We start from the raw sequence: 26,056 nt of genomic DNA, 5'->3' as shown, positions 1-26,056 counted from the left end.
TCTCACCTCCACCCTGCTTACTTCTTCTCACGCTCACCTCCAAGTCCTTGCTGGCCCCCCTCCTCTGGAACTCACTTCCTCTCCTAGTCACACTCTATACCAGTCAACTGCCCATCCTTTCCCTTAGAAAGTTTTCACAGGCAGGGCCCTCTTCCCTATTGTTCTCCTCTAGCAGTATCTATGTCACCATTGCTCTACTCATTTGTAATCTCTCTTCCAGTGACAGTCTGCTCACCCATTGGGTACAGGATCATAGCGCTGACTCCAGGCTACACCTCCTACCATCACTTTCCCCTATTTATTGTCTTATTTATTAACAGTTTCTTATATAGCGCAGCATATTCCATTGTGCTTTACAATTGGAAACATTTATAGAACAAAACAGGGTAATAATAGACAGACATAGAGGTAAGAGGGCCCTGCTTGCACGCTTACAATCTATAGCCAGTTTGCGATGCTAAAGTTATTAAAGTAGTGTTTATACTTATGCTTTGTACTTACAATGTGGTTAACTGTTGGGTATTGTACCTATGTTCTTTCTAATCTGTTGTTTTACAATGTTTTATGTTTTCGACCCTCCATACCGCACTGCCTGTCACTTTGTGGTGCCTTATAAATAATAATAATGCAGGATCTGACTAATAATAATGTTGAATACCAAATCAACATACCACAGTTTCCTCCAGGCCTTTAAGGTCCTCCCGAGATTGCTCCCTCTTCTCATTAAGTAGCCTACAGATATAAGACAAATGAATGCTGCACAATAAGAGCCTCAGCCCATGGCTAAAATGTTCTTGTCAATAGTGAGAGGTCTTTGTTGCAGACCGATAGGCTATGGAATTTAGAAGCAGAATGCGGTATTATCACATGGCAAACTAGTCTGATTTATTCTGAAAAATCCTGTTACACTAAATCACATGTCCCATGTGCACAGACTTGTACCATCATTTTATTGTGGGGCCCGGTACTGACAAAATAAGCAGCCCCCCCCCTCTGGGTATGGGGCAGAGGTAGGTTGAGCTGTGGATGTGGGTGGAACTACTTCGGTGGTGAGGGACAGGGAGGGTTGGACCTATTGGGGGCACAGGGATGACTAGACATGGTGGGGGGGTGGCACAGTGCAGGGAAAGCTGGACAAGGAGGGAAGGGTACTGGGCTGGGAAGGCTAGTTGGGTTCGGGGAAAAGGGCAGGGAAGACAGGCTGGCTGGACTGGGGGGGCGCAGGGAAGGCTGGTTTATTATTATAATGTCATTAATTAGATTTTTTTTTAGTCATATTCGAGATCTGCAGCTATTGGACAAAAAAAAATACTTTCAAGCACTGTGTTATCTAACAGACCTTATAAATGTTGGTAGACATCGGCAGCCAGGGAGAGAGAGCATCAGCTGCATTTCCGGAGAGAGAGGGGGCCCGGGTAGCAGAGGTGTGGAATGCACCGACAGCCAGAGAAGAGTCTCAGTGGCATTTAAAACATGGAGCCGATTGGCTGGCTGCCGTTCCACGAGCTGTGATTGGCTCGCAGCCGGCTCCATGTTTTAAATGCCACCTAGACTCTTATCTTCTCTGGCTGCCGGTGCATTACACACCTCTGCTACCCGGGCCCCTTCTCTCTCCGGCTGTTTATATTCCCTTAATAATCTAAATCCCTAGTTTGGACAGAAGGGTTAACCCAAATAGTAACCCTGAAGCTTCATAAACCAATCACTCTCCTCTATGTTCTGTTTTACTCTTTATCTCCTACTACTGATATAGACTAATCTGTATTGATGTCAGGACAGAACTTACATAAGTTTCTCCAGTTCCATCTCTCTCTGCTGATCTTCTGCCTTCAGTTTCTCATAGTCGGAGGTCAGTTTGTCCTTCTGCAGCTGCAGCTTCTGATTAAGGCTTCACAAGAGAAAAAAATATATATATTACCCAAATAAAGTGTACAATTGGCCATTTAGGCTCAAGTTTTAAAAAAACAACCAAATAAAAAAGAATGAATTACCAGATTTTTTGTTGTTGCCATTTTGTAATAAACAACAATACAAAAACAAAACAAAGGAAACCCCCAAGTACAGTTACAGCGATAAAGTAATAATTAAACTCAAGGTAATATGAAGGAAGTCATGTAACCAAAGGCAAACATTAGCGCAGCAAGCACACACTAAGGCGCAGAATTCGATTGATGACATGTCAGGAAATTCAACACTATACCACCTGAACATACATATATATATATATATATATATATATATATATATATGTGTGTGTGTGTGTGTTTGTATGTAGGTAAATCAGATACACAAACAGACACAACCACAAACCATAGTATTTATTCATAACATGTGGGCCATCAATAATCTACAATCTGCAATGATACTGATGTAGATAGTAATTTCTTTGATAAATAATAATTTTAAAAAATAAAGAACACAAAGGACTGTGAACCTATGTAAAAGTCTCACCTAGGCTACAGGACAACACCTGCAACATGTATTGTAAAGTAGTAAATCCCCAGAATTTTTGGTAATTCTATATGGAATTTCAGCTGATGTCACTATACCGTTTGTGCTTCACTGTGTCGTTCACCAGTGCTAACCACTGTGAAAACACGGGTTCTCTTTTGCTATCCAGGTTCTGTCTATAATTACTTGTCTAAAATCAATATGGTGCTTACATACTGGGATGCCGATTTAAGGAGGTAAAGGGAGACTCAAAATATATAGGTGCCAAAAGGATCCGTCATCCACCGAATATTTGGGACAAGTAGAGCAATTGCTTCTACCAGACCATAGGAACCATTAAGAAGTGCAGTACACCCTGTGCCAAATGCTTAATTACACCCATCTGCATCTGGTACAAGACGTAGCACCATTGGCACTACCAAGCTGGTCCCAATCCTGTAGGTCAGATTCCCACATAACTCTGAATCCTCTGTGAAGGACTTTGAGTCCCACCAGCAAGAGGTATATTTTGACGGATGGTGAAAATGCTGGGCTTGGACTAATTGACCTTCAGGCTAGAAAAACTGTTGAAGCCATCAACTAGGTCTAACTAAGTGCTGAGACAGTACTCTGCATCCTTTAGAAAGAGAAGTATGTCATCAGTGTAAAGTTAAGTATAATCAGCACCTTCCACCACACAATAAATTTGGAGCCTAATCCAAACCTCCTATAACCCCGCAGAGGAAGGTGTATTGCCCCTAATCAAAGGCCTTTGCTGTGTAGGTACAGATAATAATTTAATCACTCACAAGAGTCCCAGCCCCATTGCAGCTATGTGGGGCAATTCAAATTTCATTGACGTACCACATATTACCAATTTTTACGATTCAAGAAATTAAAAAGTGCATCACGGCTGTACCAGGGGCACTCGGTGGAGAAATGAATGACCCATTACAGTCTAAATTCCCTACCAAACACATATTGAGGTTCATTTTAATCAGACAATTGACACATCCCTTGGGAGTGTGGAGAGAATCAAAGCACCGGAGGAAACACACACAAGCAGGGAGACCATACAAACTCCATACAGATATAGTTGGAAATGAACCCATGGCCCTAGTGCATGCATTGAGGATATAGTTATGAAATTGCACTTGCTAGATTCTTTTTAACTATAGTCTCCCATTTCTTCTAACAGTTTTCTGGACCCAGATGACTCCCCAGTGTAGGCCGGCACAATGTGGACCTCCCTTCCAGCAATGAATGAAGTGAAAACTGGACTCTGTCTCCTTCTAACCAAGACAACTGCCATCAGATAGTCTGGTTTAACTGGAACCCTCTCCTGGTAAATTTAGCGAAGTGTAGCCTATAGACTACTATAGACTTTTTGGTGCCCTGTGCCAGAGAGAGCACTGGTGCCCCCTCCCCCCATTTTTTGAACAGGAACATAAGATAGTGCACCTAAAAAGGGCCATGGCTTCATGGGAAAGGGCCAGGGAAGAGATAGGGGAGGCCAGGAGATGATGGAGATAACAGAAGAGGAAGCTACAAGTGAGAATGATAATAAACAGGAAAACTGACAGGCCCATATAGCGCCCCCTGCCCTGCGGTGCCCTGTGCCATGGCACTGGTCGCACTACCCTAGTTATAACCCTGGCTTCTATGGGGTTTGCGACTGCTGTAGGAAATGGAAGGACAGCAGCAGATATTGTAGACTACTTGGGATACCCGGCGTTGCCCGGGTTGAAGACTGGAACCTGAAGTGCACCTGCAGCCTTTATTTGTTTACATTGTCCTCACCTATAACCCCATTCCATTGATCCTAAAAAGAACCCCACTGTTTGCTAACATGCAGTGGCGTAAATTCATCCCAGACACCCGGAGGCAAGTTATAATTTGGTGATCCCCCCTCCCCCCGTCACAGCCGCTGACACTGTAGCATTTACATGCTGACAGGCTATGGATAGACGAAGGCAGCAGCTGATGGTCTGACATGGAGCTCTCCACTAGTGTATGGTTGCTTCTCAGGTACCGGGAAGGTATGCCATGTGTTGGGCGCAGGGCCGGCTCCAGGTCAACTAGCACCCTGTGCGAGAAATAGATGGAGCGCCCCCCCCCCACTCGTGCTCGCTCACCCACCCGCACACACTCGATCCATATATAAGTATGTACATATATTAATATTTCTTTGTTAGCTGAAAATAAATATTTACTATTTTTTAATTAAAGAAACAACAGGAAAGATACAAAAAAAATATAAAGGAGTCAATTTGAGCAAAATGTTACCATGCCATTTATTATAAAATTAACGCACATTTGTCCTCACAGGTTGCTCAAAAAACAGAACTTTATTTTATTATTTATTTATTAACAGTTTCTTTATATAGCTCAGCATGTTCCGTTGCGCTTTACAAATGGAAGCAGTAGAACAAAACTAGGTAGTAACAGACAGACAAGAGGTAAGAGGACCCTGCTCCTTTGCCCCCACAGGGTAAAAACACACACATTGTACTCAACAGGACAAATAAAAAAAAAAACAACACACACACCTTGATTAAATGAATACCCCCACAGCAGTGGTGGGCTGGTCAGGGGGGCAGGGTGCCATGTGCCCCCCGGGCCGCAGCATCATGCGGGCCGCGGGCAGTCTGTGTCACTGTGACACAGACTGCACCACGTGTGCAGCGCTGACCGGACAGAGTTCGGTCAGCGCTACACAGCACAAACACACAGCCGCCAGCTGTGTGTTTGCTTTAGCAGCTGATGAGAGTCAGACAGACTCTCATCGGCTGCTGCTCCCACTGCCAGAGCCGGACATCTTCCGGCTCCCGCAGTGGGTAATGGGAGTGACGCGTTACTCCCATAATGCAAAGCGGCGGACGTAGGAGCTGATCTCGGCGGCGGGACCAGGAGCAGGAGCGGGTGTCAGGTAAGTGTTTTTTTTTTTTTATATTATGTGTGTCTACTGCGGGGGGTCTGGCACTATAAGGAGGAGACCACTACTGGGGGCACTACAAAGGGGGGGACTACTACTACTGGGGGTGCTACAAGGGGAGGGACTACTACTACTGGGGGCACTACAAGGGGGACTACTACTACTACTGGGGGCACTACAAGGGGGGGACTACTACTAGAGGCACTACAAGGGGACTACTACTAGGGGAATTGCATAGGGGGGAGGGGACTACTACCAGGGGCACTACATAGGGGGGAGGGGACTACCACTGGGGGCACTGCATCGAGGGACCACTGCTGGGGGCTCTATATAAAGGGCAACAGTGGGGGTACTGCATAGCGGGAAGACTACAACTGGGGCCACTATTTAAGGGGCACTGCATAAGGGTTACCACTACTGGGGGCACTATATAAGGGGCTTACTACTGGGGGCACAAGGGGCACTGCATAGGGGGGATCACTACTGGGGGCACTACTCGAGGCCTGCATAAGGGTGTCCTCTCCTGTGGGGGGGTGGGCGCCGTAGCACGCACGTTCTTTCGGGCACCCTGGCTACACGCTACTCCTCTGCCAGGGCCGCCTGCCTGCATTTACCCCCCAGGCTAAAAGTTGCCAGCCAGCCCCTGCCCCATAGGCAAAATAAATAAAACACACACTGATGCAATGAATGCTCCCACACAAAAAAAAAACCAAAAAAAAAAACCCATTGTCCTCTAATTGTATATACTCCTTGCGGTTCGTGGAGCATATTTTCTCTATAATGATCAAATCTATATTTCCCCTTACACAGCATTACATTAAATCACATTCACAATCTACATCAGTGGGCTTTTGCACATTACACATTTATTTGAAGCACCTTCCAAATTTCTATTATCCCAACCTTTTATTTTTTCTTACAGCTCAAAGGGTAACGCCAACCTTTCATATATATATATATCACAGCAGAATAGACTTCATAATAATTGTTGATAGATAGCAAGTGTATTTTTGAGTTCAGTCCCCATCACTGACTCTGAAGTCACAGTGCTCCTCAGCCAGCCCCCCTTCAGCCACTGTTCAGTCCTCAGTCCAGAGTCAGCGCCCGCTCACTGCAGTCACAATGCACCTCTGCCAGCACCCTCACAGCCCCCAGTCTCAGACTCCAGCTATCCAGTCACTGCAAAAAGTGCTCCTCAGCCAGCACTCCCACAGCCCCCCCAGTCTCAGCCCTTGCTCACTGCAAACAGTGTTCCTCTCAGCCAGCATCCTCACAGCCCCCCACACCCAGTCACAGCCCCTGCTCACTGCAAACACAGTGCTCCACCAGGACCTCCCTCAGCCACTGTTAATCCCCCCCACCCCAGACTCACTCAGCCCCTGCAACCACAGTGCCCCCTCCTCCCCCACTCTACAATACTCAGTTTCACACTTACCAATAAACTAAAATTCAGTCCCACTCCAGGTGGGAGTTCATACAGCTTCACCTGTCAGCAGCACATACTTATTGTAGCTGCAGTTCCCATCTCCCCCAGCCCAAGTCCTCATGCTGCGCCGTGGTTCACTTCTCCTCCTCCCAGGGGAGGATCTAGACTTTTCTTCTAAGGGGGCAGTTTACAAATTAATCCAGACCCCTCCCCTCTACTAATTACTTCTCCCAGTTTCAGTCATACCCCCTCTCATTTTCAGTCTCAACTCTTTTGGGCCCTGCACACCCAATTCACCACTTTTTCTTAAATTCTAGTCCAAATAGAGAGAGCCCCAATGAACCACGCCTAGCCTCTAAAGCAACTGATGACATGGAATGAACAAAGCAGAGATCAATCCCAATCTTCTTACAGGCCTCAGCCCTACAGCACAAAGGGTCAGGACTCAGAAGGGTATACAATCGGGAAGCTGACTGCCTTAATACCGACAGCCGGCTTCCCGACTGTCATATCCCAGCGAGGGTGAAATGCCGGGCGTCTATATCTAGACGCCTGTCATTTCCCCGACGCCGGGAGACAGGCGTCCGGCATCCCGATCGAAGGGATGCCAGGCACTGAGAGCGGACAGCCGCGGGGTGGGAGGGTTAGGTTTAGGGTACCCGGGGGGGGGACTTAGGGTTAGGCACCCCCCTGGGAGGGCTAGGGTTAGGCTAGGGGGAGGGAGGCTTAGGGTTAGGCACCCCCGGGGGACTTAGGCTACCCCCGCTGCCTAAACCTAAGGCACCCCCGCTGCCTAAACCTTAGGCACCCCCGCTGCCTAAACCTAAGTCCCCGGGGGACTTAGGTTTAGGCAGCGGGGAAGGGGACGGGGGTTAGGGTTAGGCACCCCTAAGGGAGGGTTAGGGTTAGACACTTAGAGGGGGGAGGTTAGGGTTAGGCACTTAGAGGGGAGAGGTTAGGTTTAGGCACTTAGAGGGGGGAGGTTAGGGTTAGGCACTTGGGGGGAAGGTTAGGCACCCCTAAGGAGGGTTAGGAGGTTAGGTTAGTATATACTTAACTTAGCGACGATCGGGATTTCCAGCGCTGTCAGGCTTCCGCTGCCCGCTGCCATGCGGCCGGCGGTATTTCATACCGATTCCGGTCAGATGCATTTGCACTTACTAGCCTTAAGTTGGCTGTCATGGTGGCACGGGGAACTGGAGTGGCATTCTCACTGCGCATGCGCAGCCATAGGTTTGTGCATGTGGCAGTTAATAGAGAGTATTCCTATTGTTCCCTTTTCTGAAAAAAATGCGAAGCATTCCCCATATACTAAACATTACGTTATCTATCTGAGCCAAGCCCCAGAAAGTTATGGGGGCTACTTTTTTGACCAAAGTACTGTTAAAAAATGAGCTTTATAGAATGGACTACACCTGGCACTGCAGCTGTGGTTATTAAATTCTGCAGTGGTTTCTTATAAACATCTCCATGTATGCTCACACATATATACATACACAAAAGCCCACACATATATACATACACAAAAGCCCACACATATATACATACACAAAAGCCCACACATATATACATACACAAAAGCCCACACATATATAAATACATATAAGCTCACACATATATAAATACATATAAGCCCACACATATATAAATACATATAAGCCCACACATATATACATACATATAAGCCCACACATATACACATACATATAAGCCCACACATATATACATACATATAAGCCCACATATATATACATACATATAAGCCCACACATATATAAATACATATAAGCCCACACATATATAATTACATATATGCCCACACATATATAAGTACATATATGCCCACACATATATACCCACACATATATAATTACATATATGCCCACACATATATAATTACATATATGCCCACACATATATACCCACACATATATAATTACATATATGCCCACACATATATAATTACATATATGCCCACACATATATAAATACATATAAGGATACTGAGCCCAGTTGTAAAATGAAACTGCCAGTAAGGTAGAAGAATTCCCTTTACTTACCGCTCTCTCTCATTCCTCCGTCAGCTCCTGAGTCCTGTCAGCATCGTGGCATTGCTCCAGCAGCTACGCGCACACTGGCTGGTGGGCATGGGTCTGCTGCTCCTGTACTTTGGCGGTACACCTGTGGGCCGCTAACGGGGCACAGCGAATGAAAAGCGCTGCAGTAGTGGTTGTCTGTCCACTCCAGCAAGTCATGTGCCTCGAAGCTCCGACTGACTGGAAGTAGCCTAACCTCACTCCACTTCACAGTCTGCAGCACCAGTTTAGGCATGTGTAGGGGGGACGATCACTGACCCGCCACTGCCTCCTCCTGCCTGAATCCTCACCCTCGCAGGTCCCGGCCACCACCGCACTGTCTTGACCCTGCCAGAGAGAGCAGGTGAATGCGTGGGCAGGGACAACAGCGTGTGACGTCACGGCGCCACCCGGGCTGCTCAGCGCTGCAGATAACCGCGGAGTCTGTCACTCAGTGATTGTGACAGACTGACTCACTGTGTGTATGTAAATCAGCGGGGTGGACAGGCGGGAATCGTCGCGCCCAGAAAGGATGGCGCCCTTGAGCGGCCGCTCAGGTAGAACATGCCTAGAGCCGGCCCTGATTGGGCGGCCGTGATAGTACACTCTGGGTACATAGTTACAGCCCTATGTGGGGTGAATATGTTGTGGACAATGGAGGAGGTGCCCATTCAGAGCTGGAGCCCGGCGGCAGGCGCCTCCATTGTCTCCCATACTTCTGCCCCTGCTATGGTGCCCAAGTTACACCAAGGTTCTTGCTGAATTGCAAGTAAAGCAAACTATTTGTCTTTTCTGGAGCACACTTTAATAATTATATAAAACTTGTACTTTTATTATTGATACATTTAAATGGCGAGAAAAACTAGTGAAAAGGTATAGAACTTTAAAATCAGTGTAATATAAGCTTATGTAAGCAAAATAGCTGGTCTCCAATTGCTGTTCCCGAATAGCTGTCATAAAAAACAGGGAATCCAATAACAATAAATTGGCAAAGTTTCAAAAAGTATGTTTTCTCTCTGATTATTGTTTCTTCACAAATGTGTAGAGAGAAACACCACCGGCTGTAAATCTCAATCACTCCTTAGATAATATTTTGTGTTTCATCAATAGAACTGAGTGAATTGCTTATAATGTGAGTTGGTAGGAATCTTAAAAACTAAATTACTAATGAGAACTCTCATTGTGTGTATATGGATGTAGTTTGTATCTAAATTCCACAAAGGCACATGAGACAGAGTAGTATCTACCACATACAGTTACATACAGTTACATACAGTTACACTGCATATAATGTTCAGAGTAGCATTCTCAGAGATAATGCTCTCCTATGTTCACATAGTATACAAGTAGTTTGTTCACAAACAGTTAATAATAGTTATCCTCTTAAGTAGAACATATAGCTTTAATGAGAACAAAAAAAAAAAATGTTCACGACCGTACTTTTCAGTATTGCTTATACATAATCAGAGGTAACTAGTGAGACAAATCAAATATACTCTGCAGATATATCACAAAACATAGGTTTTAAAACAACACATGTGCTCTTCATTTTGTTCACGGCTGTGCTTTTCAATATTAGTTATACATAATCAGGAGCAAATAGTGAGACAAAACCAATATACTCTATGCAAAAAAATGATCACAAACCATAGTTCATTGCTTACATAGAGTGTTCATGAATGTGCTTTTCCATACTGATTCTGTTTGATCAGCAGCAAATTGTGATACAGCACAATTTAAAATAATGTTGGTGCAGATATACTACAAAGAACAATTTCTAAAGCAACAATTGTGTTCAGTAGAGTTGCGTTGAATTACATCCCTCCCATATGCTGTCCAGGGGTTTGTTTTTTGTAATGATACAAGTATATCACAATACACAAGTTATAAAACAACATCTGTACTCATCATAGTTGTATTATCTGATATTGCTCACAAAAAATATTATTGGTTATACTTTTCAGTAATCATTACACACAAACAATCACAAGTTCAAGAGCAGCATGGTTGAAGATAGTGGTTATACCATAAACATTTTTTTGACCAAACATAGGCAGTGTATCTGTATTCAAATATATCACAATATAGAGAATAGTGTGTGACTAAAATTAGTAGGACTAATCACTTCTGCTTTTTGGCATCTGCTAGTGCGTTGAATGCCAAATGAGAGAGTAACTATGCCACTTTTAATCACAGAAATATACGGTAGATAGGGGCAATATGCTTCTGCTTTCCTAATAGTGCTGCTCACGGTAGCTTGTTGCTATATAGCATTGCAAATGACCGGCTGCTAGGATGTGAGAGCAAGTGCCTGAAAAATCAGTCTGAAATGAATATAGAAATAAGAAAAACTCTACCAACACTATAAACAATCAAAATGCTGGAGAAAAGCTTCAATATATGGCTTTAGAGTAGCTGTATCAAATACTAAACCAAATTTTGCACATTCGCTGTAAACTATAAAACATGGCCACCGGAGCCCACACTATCTGCCGATCAGAGTGGTGCCCCTGTGTCTTACATGATAGATGGCTATCTCCATAGTGAAAATCTCCTCCTGCACCTACACACACACAAGGTGGGCCGGTCCAGTCAAGACAGTCAAGGGGGGCCCGGGTGTCAGCAATGTTGATTTGGTGCCGGCTGATTACAGCTGGCACACTGGCAGGCAGTCATCGAGAGACAGCACCACTGGTCCTGAGGCATTCAGAGCTCGCGGACTAGCAGCCAATCAACAGTGGTAGCTCCTGATCAGCTGCTGGTCCGCCAGCTCTGATTGGCTTTGATCAGTGCCAGATTCCAATTGCGCCGGTGCTGTCTGTCCATGTATGCTGCTGCCTGCCGGTTCGCAAGCTGTAATTAACTGGCGACTCGGCCCCAAATCCACACCTGCTGGCTGCTGATAGCACACAGGGGAAGGTGAGAGGCTGCTGGAGGGACACGAGGAGGTGAGTTGCTGGGGGGGGGGGGCATAATGTGTAAGGGGCACTACTATTGTACTATTGTGTGGAAATTGTGTTATATGGGGCACTACTACTATGTGGCATAATCTGTAAAGGGAATTACTGTGTGGTATAATGTGTAAGGGGCATTACTGTGTAGTGTAAAGGGCAATACTGTGCGGCATAATGTATAAGGGGCACTACTACAGTGTGGCATAATGTGTATAAGGGGTACTACTGTGTGACATAACCTGAATGGGCTCTGTGTGGCATAATCTGAATGCAGTCTGTATGACATAACATGAATGGGCTCTGTGTGGGGGCAAATGTATGTGTTTTTTTTTCCCTCTGGGGGACCCTTTTAAGATCTTACTATGTGGCCCACAAAGTTCTAGTTATGCCCAAGGGGGCCGAGAGGGGGGTGGGTACTAATTACCTCATCCCTCTTACCTGTCAGCATCCCAGTACACACTGCTGTATGCTGGGCTGCAATGGGAGACTTCTTGCAGTCTCCTCTGCCCGTGGGGGGAAGCGATCACACCAGTGACATGCAGGGAGGTAACTGGCTGGGAAGGCACTGGCTAATATCAGAGCCAAATTTACAGATACATTTATGAACCCAAAGGTTCATGTGGGCATTATACAAAGGTGCGGCAGTATATAGTGTTGGAAAGGGATGTGTGGAAAAGGTAGACAGGGGAACCAGTGTCTCACCTGCCATACACTTTTTTTTCTTTACATTTTTCTTATAACATCTCTGGATCACACTGATTGCCCCCCCCCCCCTCCCCTGGATTTGCGCCAGGCTGAGGGTCTCACAGCGCCCCCCCCCCCCCCTCCAGTGCACAGCGGCGATGCAAAAAGGGTTCTAAGGGGGCTTGGCCACATCTCCTACAATTAGACCACACTTCCCCTAGGCCCGGGGTGGCTCTCTACGCCCCTGGTGACGCCCTTGCATGCAAACACAGAGGCTCCGGATTTAATATGATCTTGCATGAGTCATCAAGTTTGCGCAGAGGTGAAAAGGATACTTTTGTTACAATCTCACAGGTTTTTGGCAGGCTGCCAATTTCCACTGGAGCCATCCCTGAAACCTATGTAATTTATGAGTGTCCCCATTTTTACGATTGTGTGACAATGTGTGGCCCTGACAAAGTTCAAACCTAGACAAAAACCTAATCCTGGTCAAACTACACCACCATGCCAAATTTGGTGGAGGTAAATCTAAAACTTTGTTCGTGTATAAAGGACAAAAAGACGGAGAGACAGATAGACACGCTTTCTCGCTTATATATAGATATCTGGTGGAATCCCTCCATAGTACAACTGGTGTTTTCACGGAATATGCTCCAAAAATTTAATGATAAATAAGCACATTGAGCTTTGATCTTGGAATGTTGTGCCTGGTCAAATACCAGTTTTATAACTTCACTTGTTATCAGGGGTGTTTTAAAAGAGGAGGGGGCCCATGTGCACTCCTCGTTCGGGGCCCCCTCCTCTCTCCATGGTGGCTGGCAGCCGACTGACGCGGCTGGCCAGCCACCGAAGCATTAGTAGACTCCGGACACTAGAGTGTGCCCGGAGTCTACTGCGCATGCGCAGAACGCCGGAAAAATGGCCACGGCGGCCATTTTTCCGATGTTCTGAGCAGCAGTGACACCCGACGCGGGACCTCGGACAGGTAAGTTTAAAAAAAATATGGGTGCAGTGAGTGCGGTGCGGGGCCCCCCTAGACCCAGGGGCCCGTGTGCCCCGCACACACTGCACCCATTATAGATACGCGACTGCTTGTTATATACAGTATAATGAATGCAATTCCCAGTATCTACCCTCGTTCTCTCCATGTACAGATTACTGCACAGAACCACTGTTGTTATTTTGCACATTGGGCAGGGACAAATGCAGGGTTCTAAATGGGGGTTTCCACATACTGTATATGTGTTTCCCTCTTTTACATCTTAAGGTGAGCAAGTATTTTTATTATCATCAACACATACTTCTATCAACTATGCTAATCATACAATCACTAGGCTAATCATACCATCTATACACAGTAACACCACCATCACCACATAGTACTGCCAACTAATAGCATCACTACACTAAACCACTCCTACACACAGTAACACCGCCAACACCACATACTACTGGCAACTAAACTAATAATAGCATCACTACACTATACCACTTCTAAACACAGTAACACCACAATCAACACATACTACTGCTAACTAAACTAATAATAGCATCACTACATTATACCACTTCTACACAGTAACACCACCATCACCACATACTACTGCCAACTAAACTAATAATAGCATCACTACATTATACCACTTCTACACACAGTAACACCACAATCAACATATACTACTGCCAACTAAATTAATAATAGCATCACTACACTAAACCACTCCTACACACAGTAACACCGCCAACACCACATACTACTGGCAACTAAACTAATAATAGCATCACTACACTATACCACTTCTAAACACAGTAACACCACAATCAACACATACTACTGCCAACTAAATTAATAATAGCATCACTACAGTATACCACTTCTACACAGTAACACCACCATCACCACATACTACTGCCAACTAAACTAATAATAGCATCACTACATTATACCACTTCTACACAGTAACACCACCATCACCCATGCTACTGCCAACTAAACTAATAATAGCATCACTACATTATACCACTTCTACACAGTAACACCACCATCACCATCATATTGGGCTTTTAGTGTCGGGATTTCGGCCGCCGGTATCCTGTCTACATCCCGGCTATAAGGCTCTGTGCCTATTGGTGATGGCCTTAGGAAAATGGAGACCACTTTTTTAAACTGGTAGTGGATGCAGCTCTCTCTTCACTTGATAAGAGTTTGCAGACCATGTTGTAGAAGTTGGCGTGCCACTCAACTTCCCCTATGTGGCAAAATAGCTCCTTGATGGATAGCCAACTGATGGCAAGGAACATGCATAGGGAATGCTGAATTTCCCGCATTTGTCATTAAAAGCCTGACAGAAATGTACCCAATATGTGGGTAGCTCTGAGGATCTCTGACAGGCTTCCTATTACTGTGGCTGCTGCTGTAAAGAGCTTCTCTAAGCTCTAACTGATTAAAACATGAGCTCTACTATGGAGCAATAGCGTCTCTGTGGACATTCCATCATTAGTGTTAATCATTTGTTTTCACAACAGCTGTCTTATGATGATGTGATCAATTACTTTGCTGCAGTAAAGTCAAGGCGAATAATGCTAGCCATACACGCTACAATTATCGGGGCGATCCGCCCGATATCCGCGGATTGCCCCGAAATTGTAGCGTGTGTGCGGGCGACCGAGGGTTAAATATCGCCCGGTCAGGCATGCCGGATTGTCCAGCATGCCCGTCCAATTCGATATTTATGAGTTAAAATGTCAGCTGCATCGGGCAATGTATGCCCAGCCGCAGTCGACAGACAGACATTTCCTGTGTTCCTTCCCATGGAAGGAACAGGGAAATGTCTCCATCCCCGGGGGCGGAGCGCAGATGTCGGGGCTAATACACTGAGATATCTCACAGTGTATGCTGCGGACATCTGCGGGCTGGCAGGCTGCCAGATAAAATGTCTGTCGGTCTGACAGGCATTTTACCTGGATGTATGTGCCCAGCTTTAGGCTGTAGAACAAGGCTATACATATAATCGGTATTAAGTACTGCACTCAAGTAGCACACTAGTGTTGAGGTTTTCAATTTCGGTATTTTTTTTGGCCAATAACCTTATTGATATGGTATAGTTACTAGTTATTTATATTATAGTTATAGTTCTGTGTTTTGTGCATTTAGCACTGGTTTCTTTAAAACAAAGATATCAAATATCAAACAAATAACGCTTTGTGGTAGTGTCTGTGTGAGCGTATGAACACAATGCTAGGTGGTGGGATTGGTTGCAATTTAAGGAGCACCAGCTAAAAACTCACATAGGGCACCAAATTGGTCAGGGTTGTAATTGACCAACTACACTAATAATAGCATACAGTGTTCCTGCTAGGCTGTTTTAGTGGGGCGCCGCGCCATGCCCTGCCCAATTTGTAAGCACTAAAATGCACCCTGCCCTTATGGCGGTGCCGCACTAAAGCAACTATCCCCTCTCTTGCGGACCGCAGTGTTCTGCAGAGGAGAAAGTGTCGGTGAAACAATCACCAGTGAGTGAATAGATGCCACACGGTATCTATTCACACTACAGGGAGAGCTTGGGAGCAGCCCAGCATCTCAGTGACTGCTGGGCACGTCCCTTACAGTAATGAAAATAAGGTGCGTTTCAAGGACGCACCCTTTTTCTGAGTGACCACGCCCATTTTTCGACTGCTTAAGTGTCCCTTTCTGACAGATGGCCTTCCACCTGCCTGCCCTAGTTTGAGGGCTAGCACAGTACAACTAAAGTGGGTAGAGGTTACCTGTTACAATAGCATCACTACATTATACTAATTCTACATACAACACCCCAATTACCATATACTACTATCAACTACACTATTACCATCACTGCACTATACTACCTCTACACACAATAATACCATCACCACATACAACTACACTAGTAATAATATCACTATGCTATACTACCTTTACACACAATAACACCATCATCACCACATACAATTATTATTATTATGATTATCCTTTATTTAAATGGCGCTACAAGGGTTCCGCAGCGCCTTACAATGTACATAAACAAATTAGCACACAAGAAAACGGTTATTAACAGTACAAACAATGCAGAACAGATACATGATTATTACATTGCTGCATAACACTTAAATAGGCAGCATGGTATCAGCAACCAAGGCTTGAGTTCTGTTGTAAATTAAAGTATAATTAAGTGAAGGAGAAGCACATGAGAGATGAGGGCCCTGCTCGTGAGAGCTTAATTACAACTACATTAGTAATAATATCACTATGCTATACTACTACACACAATAACACCATCATGACTACCACATACAACTAGACTAGTAATAATATCACTATGCTATACTACCTCTACACACAATAATACAATCACCACATACAACTACACTAGTAATAATATCACTATGCTATACTACCTCTACACACAATAACACCATCACCACATACAACTACACTAGTAATAATATCATTATGCTATACTACCTCTACACACAATAACACCATCACCACATACAACTACACTAGTAATAATATCACTATGGTATACTACCTCTACACACAATAAGACCATCACCACCACATACAACTATCAACTACACTAGTAATAATATCACAACACTATTCTACCTCTACACACAATAACACCATCACCACATACAACTACACTAGTAATAATATCACTATGCTATACTACCTCTACACACAATAACACCATCACCACATACAACTACACTAGTAATAATATCACTATGCTATATTACCTCTACACACAATAAGACCATCACCACATACAACAACACTAGTAATAATATCACTATGCACACAGTAACACCATCAACATCACATACAACTACACTTGTAATAATTTAACTATGCTATACTACCTCTACACACAATAACACCATCACCACCACATACAACTACACTAGTAATAACATCACTATGCTATACTACCTCTACACACAATAATACCATCACCACATACAACTACACTAGTAATAACATCACTATGCTATACTACCTCTACACACAATAAGACCATCACCACCACATACAACTACACTAGTAATAACATCACTACGCTATACTACCTCTACACACAATAACACCCTCACCACCACCACCACATACAACTACACTAGTAATAAAATCACTACGCTATACTACCTCTACACACAATAACACCATCACCACCACCACCACCACATACAACTACACTAGTAATAACACCACTATGGTATACTACCTTTACACACAATAACACAATCATCACATAGAACTACACCAGTAGTAATATCACTACAGTATACTACCTCTACACACAATAGCACCATCACCACATACAACTACACTAGTAATAATATCACTATGCTATACTACCTCTACACACAATAATACAATCACCACATACAACTACACTAGTAATAATATCACTATGCTATACTACCTCTACACACAATAGCACCATCACCACATACAACTACACTAGTAATAATATCACTATGCTATACTACCTCTACACACAATAATACAATCACCACATACAACTACACTAGTAATAATATCACTATGCTATACTACCTCTACACACAATAAGACCATCACCACCACATACAACTATCAACTACACTAGTAATAATATCACAACACTATTCTACCTCTACACACAATAACACCATCACCACATACAACTACACTAGTAATAATATCACTATGCTATACTACCTCTACACACAATAACACCATCACCACATACAACTACACTAGTAATAATATCACTATGCTATATTACCTCTACACACAATAAGACCATCACCACATACAACAACACTAGTAATAATATCACTATGCACACAGTAACACCATCAACACCACATACAACTACACTTGTAATAATTTAACTATGCTATACTACCTCTACACACAATAACACCATCACCACCACATACAACTACACTAGTAATAACATCACTATGCTATACTACCTCTACACACAATAATACCATCACCACATACAACTACACTAGTAATAACATCACTATGCTATACTACCTCTACACACAATAAGACCATCACCACCACATACAACTACACTAGTAATAACATCACTACGCTATACTACCTCTACACACAATAACACCCTCACCACCACCACCACCACATACAACTACACTAGTAATAAAATCACTACACTATACTACCTCTACACACAATAACACCATCACCACCACCACCACCACATACAACTACACTAGTAATAACACCACTATGGTATACTACCTTTACACACAATAACACAATCATCACATAGAACTACACCAGTAGTAATATCACTACAGTAAACTACCTCTACACAAAATAACACCATCATCAACACATACAACTATCAACTACACTAGTAATAATATCACTACACTATACTACCTCTACAAACAATAATGGGTTGGGTACGGGATCATTACACTAATAATAATATCACTACATAATACCACTTCTACACACAACAATACCACCATCACTATTATCAACTACAGTAATAATACCAATAATACATAATATTTCTATACAGACTAAACAAAATGACACCACCACCACCACCACCACACTCTACTTGCACACTCTAAAAACAAGGACATGCTAGTGCTAAATACACTTCCACCACATGCTGCGAACCACATACTAATTTAGGGCCTGATTCTGAGACGTACATTCATTCGAGATTGAACGCACATCTCCGATGTTGAAGGGTCTGCCCTGCGCAGGTGCCATTCTGCGCATGTCCAGAACTGATTCTGTGATCTCGCTCGCAGACCCCCCAAGCAGCAGCATGACTGACATGCTGAGGCATTTGGGGGTGGAGTGGGGGCGTGCCTTTGCGCCGTTCTGGGAAACGGAGGAGTGTCGCCTCCATTTTCCGGGAGGGACAAAGCCAGAGTCTGCGTCAACGGATGCAGCTTCCTGGCCTCTTGCGTGACCAGGCACCGGCCAGGCTGTGGAAGGCTTCAGCTCCCGCAGCCTGACCTAGAGAGCAACCATCAATCGGTCGCAATGGTGATACCAGCCTGCGACGTCAGTCGCAGTGCTGGCATCACAATTGCAGCAAGAAACCTCCTTCTGCATTTGCATGTGAGATGGACAGATTTGCACAGTCGCTCTGAATCAGGCCCTTAATCAGCCCTGGCAGTCCCCCTGCAAAAGGTCCTTATTCCTACAGCAAAGCCAGGGAGCACACAGGGAACTGAAGACCGATTTTACTTTTAAGTGGGCGGAGTCATGGAAGTATCTATAGAAGGAGTCACAAACGACACTAGCAATTCACAACAGCATCTTCTCAAAACTTGCTTTTACAAGTAGATGGGAAGGGAAGGTGTTTCTGGGCAGGGCCGTAAAGAGACTTTTCGGTGCCCTGTACCAGAGAGAGCATTGGCACCCACCTCCCCCATTTTTTAAATAGGAACATAAGATAGTACATCCGTAAAAGGGCCATGGTCTCATGGGGAAGGGCCAGGGAAGAAATAGGGGAGGTCAGGAGATGCTGGGGATAAAAGAAGAGGAAGCTACAAGTGAGAATGATAATAAACAGGAAAACTGCCAGGCCCAACCAGCGCCCCCTGCCCTGCGGTGCCCTATGCCATGGCACTGGACGCCCCACCCTAGTTACGACCCTGTTTCTGGGAAACAGGAAACACCTCTAAGTGTGCCTCTGTTGGGCAAAATATTCAGTATTTATCCTTATTCTGCACATTAGTAAATTACATAATATTTTTTTGTATGCAGTATTCAGTTTGTAATCTGCACAATTTAAGTGATATTAATTCAAGGCCGTGGCGCAATTACCATGGGTGCAGGGGGTGCGGCTGCTATGGGGCCCGGACCAACTCGGGGCCTGGCCCTCCCCCTGCACCTACGGTGTCAGGCCTCTGTCCGCGGCCCTTCCCTCCGCACCCTCCTCATTCCCCCATCACTATCCTCACTCCCCTATACTCCACTTACCTGCTCCGTGGTCACGGCCCTCCCGCTCCGTGGTCGCGTCTTCCCAGTCAGCTCCGCCTCCGGCTCTCCCCATTGACTGATACTGGGAGAAGGCGTGGTCGCCTCCTCCCAGCATCAGTCAGTGAGATGGAGCCGACCGGGAGAGAAGGTGCGCCTGCCCTGCACAGTGCGACCATGGATCAGGGAAGTCGGGGAGTGAGGAGGGTGCGGGGCGGGGGCTCAGGCTAAGGGGGGGTCCACGGGACGGGGGTGGTAGGCTGAGTGGGGGGGTGCGCGGGCTGAGAGCAGGGCCTGTAAAAATTTTAGCTATGAGGCCCCCGTAGGTATAGTTACGCCCTTGATTCAAGGGTAGACTATAATATACATAGTTACTTTATGACTAAATCCAGTAGTCACGTGGGATGGTATATTGGCCCTGATTCAGAGCCGGACGCTCTGACCAGAGCGCTCGCTCTGAATCAGGGCCCTCCTCCATTAAAATGGAGCGTCCTCCTGGACGCTCGTATAGCTGTGGGTCACCACCCACAGCATATACGAGCGTCCAACAAGATGGTCGCGATGGTCTTGACCATCGCGACCATCGGACTTGCGAGTGAAACCCTGTGGTCGGGTTTCTCAACCACAAGCCCTGGAGTGATTTTGGCTCTATCAGAGCCAAAATCACTCCCACTGACATCACTAGTGATGTCAGTGGGGCCGGCTTCAGACGGTAGGCGTTCCCCTGGGAACGCCTCCGTCTGGCAGGCACGCCCCCGGCACGCCCACCAAAGGGGGCGTGTTGTCAATCAACATCGACAGCACGCCCCCTTTGGTGCGAGACCCGGAGCGATGGAAAGTCCTTCGCTCGCCGGGTCTCGCGCATGCGCACGACGGAGCTCCCTCCGTCGTGCGCATGCGCAGTGGGGAACATCGACCCACTTGCGAGCGTACTGCCGCTCGCGAGTGGGTCTGAATGACCCCCATTGTTCTATGCCTGCTTAGTACACACCATATAAAATGTTAATATGCAGCTGAGTGACAGTAATTTGGACAATTGTACTAATAGGAAAGAGCAGATATAATGTGTCAGGTACAGATAGACACCCTACTCCATAAAGTCCTCCAGACAGAACTTTGGGTCTGGTTCAGAGATGGACGCAATGCAAATATTTACGCTGATTGAGCGATTGTCTGCCTTCGCGCATGCTTGTAACCCGCACTGCGCACGCACAGTGATTGAATTGTGAATACGTTCACACAGAGGATTCACTCGCAAAGTGAGTGACAGGTAGTCAGTGTTTGGGGGAGGTAACGGGGTAGTTAGAGAAACGTAGGTGTGTCAGACCATTTAAACTCTGTTTTCTGGGCGTCCATAATCAAGCCACTGCGTTCTTGCTGGCAGCAGGAGAGCCCTCTGCATGTCTGGAGACCGCTATGTCTGCAGAAGCTTAGAAGGCTGATGGTCGCCTGATTTGTGTTCAGTGTCTATGAGTTTGTGTGTGAGCAGCGGATGTGAGATGCTGTCAGTGGACGTCTCTAAGCACTGGGCGGCAAGTGAGTCATTAGCATAATTTCGCAATTGCATTCTTCCTTACTTACTCTTTGAGTTCATCGATCATTTTCTGTTTCTCCTCAATTTCATCTCGTAGGCGAGATAGCTGCTTCTGGTGGGCTTCTCGGTGACTTTCCATCTGCTGCTCCAGCGTTTTCTGTTACATTCAATGAGAGGAAAGCAATGAAAGTGAAATTACAGTGATTGTTGTCTCACAGCTAACTCATCATTTGGCTCATAGTGTTGAGCGGTACTGTGTACGTCACTGTGGTACCACAGAAGTAAAAGAATAATAATAATGATTATACGCTCATTTAAATGAAAAATTATTTCTCATAAGTCATTGACAAGAAACACACAGAAGTCAGGTGTCTATGTACTCAGCCTTGGAAAGAGATAAAGGGAACAGTACTAAAGTACCAACCAATTAGTTCCTAATTGTCAATTTACAGGCTGTGTTTGAAAAATGACAGTTAGGAGCTGACTGGTTGGTACTTTATCTATCTCCACTTTATCTCTCTCCAAGGTTTGCTACATCTCCCCCTCAGACCTGAACAAGCAGGATAAAGAAAGGAACCGCATTGATCAAACATTGGTGGCATACTTTAATGGTTCTCAGATCTAAAGATGCATTCAAAGAGCACCTGTCGCCTATACTCAGTGGACACCTCCCTGTTGTGGGGTGAACCATCATAGTGCCAATTACCAGCAATGAAGGTAAAATCTTGTATTTAGGAAACAGTGGTGTAAAGCAGATTCACCAGGTCCCATAGTACAATTTCAGAAAGGGGAGTGGGGTGGTGAGAAAAGGGTTGGGAGGCCCCAGCATATGCTTATTATAGCTTGCCCATTGGAACACTTGGGCCGCAGTTCCTCTACAGGGCAGGGAGCCCACAGAAGGCTTAATTGTGCATGTGCCAGCTCCCACGCATGTTCTGATGAGTAAAGCAGGGACCTACAGCATGGGAGCAGCTGCATGGGCCACTGTACAGTTAGTTACACCCATTAAGAGATATAACTGCTTTAAAATTTCCTTCCCCACTCTTCGAAAGTCTATTATCTCTGTAATTTGGAAAGGGTTGCTAGTAACACAGGGCGTTAGTGGTGTTACCTTCATCTCCTCTGCATCCTGAAGCCTGGTCAGGTGTTCCTTCTCCTTGTCCTGGAAGGAGACTTCATGCATTTTTTCTGTAAATGCATAAACACCAACAATTACACTGTGTTCTTTACTGGATACGTTCAGTATCCTGACACAGGGGATGCCAGCGCTTAGAATACAGGCGACGGAATCCCGACACCTGTCAGAATCCTGGCATCGGCATCCCGACTGTCGGCATCCCAAAAGTAAGTAGGGGGACTGGACAGAGGGTTAGAGGTTAGGGTTAGGCACTAGGGGGAACGTTAGGGTTATGCACTAGGGGGGAGGGTTAGGTTTAGGGTGCTGGGAGGGAGAGGTAAGGTTTAGGCACCGGGGAGGAAGGGTTTGAGGGATGGGAAGGAAAATGGTTAGGATACCTACAGACAAGTGTCGGTATCCTAACCCTGTTGGGATGCCGGCGTAGGTATTTTGACTGCCGGGATCCCCAGCACCAGCATCTAGTGCCTATCTCGTTCTTTACATCTCTTCTCACAATACTTAGCAGCAGTTTTCTTCCTCCCATTTATTGCATTTGTGCAGTAATCATATACTACCATCAACATCCTTCACAAAAGGCAGTCATTTATTAAAACCAATAACAGGAATAAAATCAGTGAGAACAATGATCAGATTCACTAGGATTTCATTCCGCACCATTCCATGCCTCAAAGCACAGATGAATTGTGGATAATTAAACCTGGAGCCTTGCTGCACACCCAACTCCCATCCACAATCATCTGAACTACAAGATCCTTCTGATGACTAGGTTACACCTCAGTCATACAGGAACAAGATGACAATTTTAATGATGGTAAAAAACACGACTTTTCCAAATGACACCAATTTTTCAAATTGGCCACTGACATTTCAACGTCTGTGACCTAGGACCACAGGATCAGCCCAGTATCTCTTATTGGCGGTTGTAAGAGAAATGTGGGATTATAGCGCCACTTATCATTCCTAATAATAATGTTATTTATATAACAATTTTCTCATAAAAGGTCAAAGTGCTTTTTATAATATTTTAGGAAGGAAAGTGTAAGTTCTCTTTGCAAGTCCCTCTGTAATAACTTTTGCCTGACCACTTATGCCACTTAGCTAACTGGCATCACAGGATAATGGTCACTCTCAGCTTCATCAAACTAACACCAAAGTACATAGAGTAGAATGAGAGAGCGCTCAGCCCTAGCCTACAAGATCAGGATCCCTCAGGAAAGTTACACATAGCATATACACCAGTGGTGGGCAATAGGTCTGCTAGTCTATATTAGTACAGGTAGTTGTCTCTTTCTTGGAGTAAAATATTGTTATACCTTATTACTGACATTAAGGATAATGCGTGGCACTTATGAGGGTTAGGGGACCACCCATGTATCCCCGAGTGTCAGGTTTCCAGTTACTGATGTACACTGCACTGCCCAAAGACATTTGACATTACTGGATATAAATAAATAAATGTAACAAACGAAGATGCTTTATGAGGTAAAGTAAAGCAACACAACACTTCAGTGCTCACAAATAGAAGGTTATATTTTACATATATTCATGTTATTTGTGTACTATTTATATCTATTACTGTGGGGTCTCAATCATACTTTCCGATATTTTCTTAAAGCCTACCGGGAGATCCCAGACCACAGGCACAGATGGGTGAAAGTGGCTTGGCACATAGAAAATGTGCCACTGCACCACTGCCCCCAGCTTCTAGCAGTGGGAGTCCAGGAGAGCTCCCCGAAAATGTGCGAGCCTAGGTAACTATGTCTCCATACATCATGCAGACCTGTGCATCTTCAGCACAGATAATTTGCACATCAGGAAGCTATAGCAATCTTAACAGCCATGTTAATAAGTAATCACTTTAGTGGAAGATTACCTTGTGCATGGAGCTTTGCCAGTTCCTCATTCAGACAATCCTGGGTCTCCTCCAGCTGTCTGCGCCTCTGCTCAATGTTCTGCATGTAATCTGTCAGGGATTTGATCTTTGCTTCATGCTGTCAAACAAAAAAATAATAAATAAAAAAAACAGTTTGAAATTTTTATTTATTTATATAATGAATGGGAACTTAATATTGTACTTCTGGATTTTTGCATAAATTATATCCAGCTTTCAGAGGGGGCACTGGCGTGAAACTAGGGGAGGAGATTGTACGGTGATCTAGTGCTTGCAAAGGGCTAATAAAGTATGTATTAGGTATGATCCCTATATGATTTGACCATAACCCTATGATAGAGATGGTAGAGAAAGGGGGCACCACTGCCCCAGTGTTCTCTGTCATAAAGCATCCAAAAATGTGCAGCTAAGGCTGTTGTAATAGGGAAGGGGGAGTTGGAGAGGGCTTTTAAAGGACACAGCAAATTCATATTTTATAGGTGGCCCACTTTAAAAAAAAATAGAAAACCATGTGTTTGAAACAAGAATATTTCATTGATACAACCCATCACTATCTAATGGCCTCACCCAACATAACATTTACATACATGAAAACAGCGCTACAGGATGTTTAAGAAAAACAGAATTATTGCGCACAACTATTTTCTACATTTATCTCAGTCTATGGGCTGCAGTACCGCTGACTGCCCATGGGAGTGCTAGAGTTACACAGAATGTACAAAGCTAAAAAGCCACCAATACTGTCATCAATAAATTCTAGAGCCAGTGTTACATAATTCCAGGAACTTACAGCTGACCAATGAACAGCCACAGGTAGAACACAGAATTAAAAAACTGTATGTCTATGAATACTGAAAACAATCATGAAAATAACATTCACCATCGGTGTCGGACTGGGGCATTAAGGGCCCACCAGGGATATGTAGCTGCAGGAGCCCGCTGAAGAGGTGTGACCAATCACTGGTAGGCTTTGTCATCAACAGGAGGGGTGTGACCAAC

The 26,056-nt window shown here is 44.7% G+C and overlaps 1 protein-coding gene across 2 annotated transcripts in view; it reads right to left on the bottom strand.

Annotated features, from left to right (window-relative positions):
* The window catches only part of KIF5C (kinesin family member 5C), a 110,512-nt gene that overhangs the window by 26,037 nt on the left and 58,419 nt on the right, over positions 1-26,056 (bottom strand). For both annotated transcript variants that reach the window (XM_088474875.1, XM_088474876.1), the window contains exons 17-21: positions 25,040-25,157; positions 23,140-23,216; positions 22,076-22,185; positions 1,787-1,888; positions 672-732 (exon numbers count right to left, since the gene is read on the bottom strand). In XM_088474875.1, the coding sequence (XP_088331001.1) occupies positions 672-732; positions 1,787-1,888; positions 22,076-22,185; positions 23,140-23,216; positions 25,040-25,157 (468 nt within the window). The remainder of the gene's footprint in view (positions 1-671; positions 733-1,786; positions 1,889-22,075; positions 22,186-23,139; positions 23,217-25,039; positions 25,158-26,056) is intronic.

The sequence above is a fragment of the Taudactylus pleione genome, unplaced genomic scaffold (genome assembly GCF_031769625.1).
Source record: "Taudactylus pleione unplaced genomic scaffold, aTauple2 ptg000156l, whole genome shotgun sequence".
NCBI lineage: Eukaryota > Metazoa > Chordata > Amphibia > Anura > Myobatrachidae > Taudactylus > Taudactylus pleione.
Note: the sequence above shows the minus strand (reverse complement) of the source record. Positions and strands in the feature narration are given on the sequence as shown.